The sequence below is a fragment of the Chaetura pelagica genome, unplaced genomic scaffold, assembly GCF_000747805.2.
Source record: "Chaetura pelagica isolate M959 unplaced genomic scaffold, ChaPel_1.0 scaffold676, whole genome shotgun sequence".
Classification (NCBI taxonomy): domain Eukaryota; kingdom Metazoa; phylum Chordata; class Aves; order Apodiformes; family Apodidae; genus Chaetura; species Chaetura pelagica.
The window spans coordinates 1,033,176-1,040,092 of NW_009953724.1; the positions used below are offsets into that span (position 1 = coordinate 1,033,176).

A 6,917-nucleotide genomic window follows, 5' to 3' on the forward strand; every position below is an offset into this window, starting at 1 on the left:
CATGTTGTGCTCGCGGGGCCGCTTTGTTGGGCAGCGGGGCCGGGGGGACCGGGGGGGTGGGAGAAGCGTGAGGAGGCTGAGAGAAGAACAGATGGAGCCCTGGCAAGCGCCGAGCCTGTGAGGATCCGTCCCGTGGGAGCGAACAGCGGCTGGGGTTGTGCTAATGACGTGCCCTCGGCCCTTAGTTGTAGTCGCACAGGGGGTGAAAGCTGAAAATAAAGGTTGTTTCGGGGAGAGATGGACTGGGGGTGCGGGTGGGACACGGGGGTTCGGGGGAGGCGAAAAGATCGGGGTGCGTTAAAGTCTTAAAAAGGGTTTGCAGGAGGGGATGAGCCGTGGGTTAAATAGGAAATTGTTGTAAGAGTTAAGGGGGAATGACTTTGCTCTAACGAAGGTGGGAAAAAATAAAAACAGCTGACATTAGAACTGGAGCTGTTTTTGAACGGCTGGAGGAGGGTCTGGGGGCGCCGTGGGTCTCATGTTGGGACACTTGGGGTCACTTTCTATGGGCAGTTAATTCCGGGCGGTGCTTTTCTGTCCTGCTCCCACAGAGCGAGGCGGGGAGTGTCCAGGGAGGGTTTCTTTGTGCCTCAGAGAGATGCAGTGAAGCGCTAGTTCCCCAAGAGTTCGTCCCAAATATTTTCCATTGTATTTGACAATTTTCCCTGTAAAATGGCAACGTTATTGGCTGTGAAACTTCTTAAGATCATGATAAAAATACTAATATTTGTGAAACGCTGAGTATGACAGTGAATTTATATGTCTTTTGTTTTTTGAAGTGCTTTTTAAACTTCGAATTATATTGTTAACTTTAACAAATAAAGAGGCACACCCGACTTTTATGAATTCTCGGTTATTTCAGGCGCCTTTTTTTTTTTTTCTTTCCAAATTTGAAAGGGAAACAATTGCAACCTTAATCTGAATTCAAACTTGATTCTCATTTCTGCAGCTGGGACTTCTCCCTTGGAGTTTCTGTGCCGAGAATCTGATGTTGGGCTCGGCTACCTGGCTGGATACAGCAGATCAGCCCATGAAAACTTCTATTCCTAGCCAAAGGAAGGAGTCCAGCAAAAGGCAGCACCTACTCTTTCAGGCTTGGAAGCAAGAAAGGGGGCAAGAGTTGGAGAGTGTGGAATCTGAGAAGACAACTGAAAGGTAAATGGGTGGGGGAGGAATAGTGTTCTGTGGGAGTCAGCACAAAGGTGCCAAGTTCTGCGTGATGGTGTCTGGCTCTCTGCTTTGGAAGTTCAGTTATAAACGTTCCATTTGAGGTTGTTTTCAGTTCACTTTGGGTTTATCAGAGTAATTCTTGGACTTATCAGAAAGACTGGGGAGTGGCTTTATCAGTGCAAACTGCCCAGATCTTGTAACAAGCCTGGCTTTTTCAGGATGAAATACTAACATCTTAAACTTAGCACTGTATTTTGTGAGCAACTCGTCTTTCATATTCTTCCAGTAACATCATTATTGACTGAGAAGAGAAATGTTGTATTTAGAAGTTGGGTTGCCTGGGTAACCAGTGTTTTCCTAACTAGGTGGAGAAAGCATAGGGGAGTGGGCTGCTGACCAAATTTGAAAGGGAAACAATTGCAACCTTAATCTGAATTCAAACTTGATTCTCATTTCTGCAGCTGGGACTTCTCCCTTGGAGTTTCTGTGCCGAGAATCTGATGTTGGGCTCGGCTACCTGGCTGGATACAGCAGATCAGCCCATGAAAACTTCTATTCCTAGCCAAAGGAAGGAGTCCAGCAAAAGGCAGCACCTACTCTTTCAGGCTTGGAAGCAAGAAAGGGGGCAAGAGTTGGAGAGTGTGGAATCTGAGAAGACAACTGAAAGGTAAATGGGTGGGGGAGGAATAGTGTTCTGTGGGAGTCAGCACAAAGGTGCCAAGTTCTGCGTGATGGTGTCTGGCTCTCTGCTTTGGAAGTTCAGTTATAAACGTTCCATTTGAGGTTGTTTTCAGTTCACTTTGGGTTTATCAGAGTAATTCTTGGACTTATCAGAAAGACTGGGGAGTGGCTTTATCAGTGCAAACTGCCCAGATCTTGTAACAAGCCTGGCTTTTTCAGGATGAAATACTAACATCTTAAACTTAGCACTGTATTTTGTGAGCAACTCGTCTTTCATATTCTTCCAGTAACATCATTATTGACTGAGAAAAGAAATGTTGTATTTAGAAGTTGGGTTGCCTGGGTAACCAGTGTTTTCCTAACTAGGTGGAGAAAGCATAGGGGAGTGGGCTGCTGATCCTGACGGCTGGATTGGGGGTGGTCAGCAATGAGCAGAATTGTTAAGCCATTGCAGAGTCAATAATCTCCTCCTCAAAAGATAATTCCATTCTCATGAGAGTGTCAGCTACATTCTTAGTTATTGAAGTGGTGTCCAGTAAAGGAGAGAAAACACTTTCAATCTATGTAAGGTTTGTTTAGGTTGATTTCTGTCCTCTTGCTTAAAACTTTGAAAATTCTCTGAAATATTTCCTCTTAAAAAAAAATAAAAATAATGTGCAATCTCCACTGACTTTTTCTGTTTTTACAGGTGACATTAAAGTTGAAGATGGGTGGTGGAGAAAGATTCAACATTCCAGTTCCCCAGTCTAGAAATACCACCAAGAACCATCAACAACTTAAAAACAGACAGAAGAATAAAGACCAGAATTCACAGATGAAGACCTACATGAAGAAAGAAAGAGGACATGGATGCAACTCATCATCTGGTGCATGGCAGGCCATGCAGAAAGGGGGAAAGAGCAACGTTCATTTCCCCAATAATCAAAATTGGAGTCCTGCTTTAGCGAATCACAACCTGTTTTTCACACCTCAAACCAACCAGAACTATGCTGGAGCAAAATTCAGTGAGCCACCCTCACCAAGTGTTCTTCCTAAGCCACCAAGTCACTGGGTACCTGTTTCTTTTAAACCTTCTGATAAAGAAATAATGACATTTCAGCTTAAAACATTACTTAAAGTTCAGGCTTGAGATGTAACTTTTTCTGGTTTGAAAGTTACTTAAATTGACGGGGTTTCAAATTTGAGAATTGTTCCTCACTCCAGCTGCACAGGTGTACAGAACTAGATGTTCTTGCTGCATGTAGTTAGTTACTTGGAAGAGAAGGGGGTGAAAGTTGACACTCCCCTCATGTTTTACCTCAAAAGTTGTGTGCTGTGTTCACTGTGAAATAGGTATTTTCTCTATAATCATCTAAACAAATCCAGAGCAGTCACCATTATTGTCTTGTACATGGGACTGTCTCCCACAGTTGTGATTCTTACCTGGTAATGGCATTAGCAAACCAGCTTCTACCCGACTTCCCCCAGCATTGGCTGGAAAAGAACCCCAAACCAACGCACTGGAAGCTTCTGTCAGGTACTTTGCTGCTTTCCAAACTTGCATAATATTTGCCAGTTAAGTCAGAACTCTGCAGTTCCCCCTTGGCACCAGGTAAATCAGGTTGTTCATGTGTTTGTACCTGTGAGCTTTATCTGGCACTTTGGGTTTGGGGGACAAACATTTCAAGCCTGTGACTTAAAATTGATCTAAGACATAATGGTGCATGTTCTGGAAAAGCTGGAAGGAAACATCAGGATCATCTGCAACTGCCTCTTCTCCAGCTCAGCTTCCTTGGAATCCCCACAGGTCAGACTGTGCCAACTGGTGACACTGCAGTGCCAGATGACTGCCAGAAAAACTAAAAAAGAAAAAAAAAATCCTTTCCCATTGCACTCCTGACCTCTAAAGTACATTTTTGTATCAAGTGGTGAAAAAGGTGGAGTAGTTCCTTAGGCTGGTCTTAAATTGGTTACCCTGGAATGATGGTTTGAAGTTACAGTAGCTTGTGGCAAGTATTCAAATGTTGTCATAGGGAAGACAGAGCCATGTAAATAAATGTAAAACTTTGTAGCATATGTAAATTGATGCTGGGCTTTCCTGCACAGACATATTTTTAGTACAAAACTGCTGAATGTAAGATGGCCATGCTGAGCACGTGGCCTAATTTAAAAAAGATATTTTGTTAAAAAAAAAAGACATTTGTGGCTGTGCCCTTGCACTTCACATACAATGAATATGCACATTTTACTTGGTTGTGAGCTCATTTTAAAGTAAACTCAGTGCAAAAGAGGCTTATTTAGATTTTTTTTTAATAAAATAAAAAAAAACTAAAAAAAAAGCTGCTCAAGTTGAAGATGTTCTGAATGTCTAGGAGAGGTGTGTATTAAATGATGGAAAAACACTAAGGTGTTCAAAAAGCCATGTTTCCCAAGAAATGCAAATGGCTTAGATTGGGTGCTTGATGAAACTGAAGTATTTTAACAATGTTTCTAAAAAATTGCTACAACATTGTACTGTCCCAATGTCAACTTCAAAGTGGGGACAGGGCAGCTCTCAGTTCTGTCCCAGATCAGTTGATTCTGTAATGGAAACAGCTGAGCTGTGAGAACAGAATCTGAGGCGATTTCAAAATGCAGTAATGACTAAAGTGCTTTAAGTTGAAAGAGAGTTCTGCAGATTGTGAAATATTCTTGGACGTGTCTTTCTGTGCATTCAAAATGCATTGGCAGCTGGTTGAATGTTTACAAATCTATGCTTGTAAATCAAGATTAATTGGCAGTATTGAAACTTACAAAGTCTTGGTGACCTGGACCTTGACCAGTGTGTGAGCTGTATCCCAGTTAAAACTGTATCCTCGACTGCAAATTGTCAGTTACTAATGGTGTACCTACAAATTGGAAACAACAAAATTTTAAATAAACTAAAATTTTCACCCCCTAAAAGCATCTGTTTATTTTGAGGTGGTCATGGAAAAGTGGGATGAGATCATTTTGGCAGCTCAAGGAGTTGTGACACTTCAGACTACTGATGAATGTATTTAAATGCTCCCCCCTTCTGTATCCTTAACTGCCAAGAAACTAGTTTCCTTTTATCTGGTGAGGATCAGCAACCCGAGACCCACCCTGGCCCGTGCTCTGTGTGAGGCTGAGTGTCAGGAGGAGCTGGAATTGCCAATGAAGGATGTTTCCTGACCCACAGAGCTCTCCTTGCTGCCTCCTCACTGCTCTGTGAACACAGGGCTTGGAAGTGAACTCACAAAGCCCAAACCAGGCCTGCCAAAGGGCAGTTGGGCTCTGCCCTGGAACACCAGACTTGGGATAAGCTGCTCCCAGGGAGTGCAGCCTAATCTTGGCTTCCACCTGCCCTGGGGCTGCCTGCTACCTCTGCCAGGCTGGCTCAGTGCTAGGGGGAACTTCCCTCGATATTTCAGTGCTCCATGATCCATCTCCACCAGACTGCAGCTGAATTAATTAAGTCAGAAGGTGCTCTCAAGTTATAGTCAAAACTTGTACATTTTATTCCCAATTCACAGGGTTATTCGCACAGATGGAACACAAAACTCAAGAAGAAAGGATGTGGATGAATAAAACATTAGCATCTTTTGATCAAACACACTACAGGGTACAGAGTCTTCCCTTCCTATCATAGTCTCATCAGTAAGAGCATCTTTAGACAATTATAGCAATGGACTACAGACTTTTTAAGCAAGTTACAAGATAAATGGAGAAAACCAGCAATTGTTAATGGGCGATTATGTCCTAAAAAGGTGTAAATTTATCCCTTTGTACTTCAAAATGTTCATCTGCAACATCCCTGCCAAAAAATCAAGTAGCAGTGCTGCGATGCAGATTTGTCCAATTGCCCTTCTCTGAACATATTTCAAGCTGTTACCCCAGACTGAACAGTAAGGAATAAAAAAAAGAAAAAAGAGGCTCTTTCCAAGAAGAGAGCTCAAAATAACATTTAAATTGAAAATTTCCACTTTGAATAAAGCCATTATACTGTACATTTAAACATCTTTAAAAGACATAGAAAGGATAACAATGAGCTTTCAGAGACCAGTCTATTATAGTCCCTAATTTAAACACCCAGCTACTTAACCACTAAATTTTTAATTACCAGTTGGGTGCATGGACTATTGGTGAAAAAGAAGTTCCAATAGAGCCTTCTGTTACTGCTGAGATAAACCAGATACTTTGGAGCACAGCCATTACTTTCAGCAGAATTATTATTTTTACACACTACTTCAATTCTACAACTTTTGCAGGAATGACAAAATCTAGTTTTACCACAGGAGAAAAAAAAAAAACATAATCCCCACCGTTCTTGAGACTCCAAAAGAAAGATGCCTATACATGATCTTTTGTAGCCTGCATTTATGTTCTTGCATTCCAGCTGTGCATAACCTGCAGGGAGCTGCACCAAGACAGGCTCCTGCTTTGATTTTTTTTTAGAGCAGGACTGGGATTCCTGCACCAAGGAAGGGAGATGTTATCTAGATGGGCTGTGGCTTGACTTGCATGAATGCATAAACATTCCCTGCCCTTTTGGCCACATCCTGCTAACTCGTCCCCAACTGAAAGGCCCACAGAACAGCTTCTTCACAATTTTTCCATGGGAGCAAGAACTAGGACAACATCTTTATTCATGCACTCTTGAAACATCGTGGGTTTGTGTTCGGCTTTTCTGGCTTGTTCATATACACAAGTCAAGTCAAAGTTTAGTCCTACCTCTGGGAGAGAAAGAAAGAACCATCAGAACTGGCAGATACTACATTATACTTGCAATGAACTGGATTTTCAAAACAAAAATAATTTTAACTGTGCTATACATCAATGTTGAGGCACACAATATAAGGACATGCTGACAAAATAGTTACTGTTACTCTGCAGTCTCAAATTAGAACCTCAGCCTGGACACCAAGATGTTCTCCCTCCTCACTGAGCCAGCTGTAATTCTGGCTGGACTCAGGTGATCAGGAATTGCAGCAATCCCTGGCAGGCTGTGACAGAAGCACAAACAGGCTTCCCCACAACACACTCACACGGACCACTCTGAAGGAGGATTTTTGTCATGAAGACTCTTT

At 42.4% G+C, this 6,917-nt stretch overlaps 2 protein-coding genes across 2 annotated transcripts in view; one reads left to right on the top strand and one right to left on the bottom strand.

Moving 5' to 3' along the window:
• The first annotated feature begins 1,632 nt into the window (after window positions 1-1,632).
• On the top strand, window positions 1,633-2,980 carry PNRC2 (proline-rich nuclear receptor coactivator 2). The gene is made up of 2 exons (XM_010000588.1): window positions 1,633-1,837; window positions 2,540-2,980. Exon 2 carries the CDS (start codon window positions 2,558-2,560, stop codon window positions 2,978-2,980), a length of 423 nt encoding a protein of 140 aa, XP_009998890.1. The 5' UTR covers window positions 1,633-1,837; window positions 2,540-2,557.
• Window positions 2,981-5,329: 2,349 nt separating this feature from the next.
• The window catches only part of SRSF10 (serine/arginine-rich splicing factor 10), a 5,564-nt gene continuing 3,976 nt past the window's right edge, over window positions 5,330-6,917 (bottom strand). Inside the window, exon 4 of the mRNA XM_010000589.1 lies at window positions 5,330-6,563. Within this exon, the coding sequence (XP_009998891.1) occupies window positions 6,545-6,563 (19 nt within the window). The 3' untranslated portion in view covers window positions 5,330-6,544. The remainder of the gene's footprint in view (window positions 6,564-6,917) is intronic.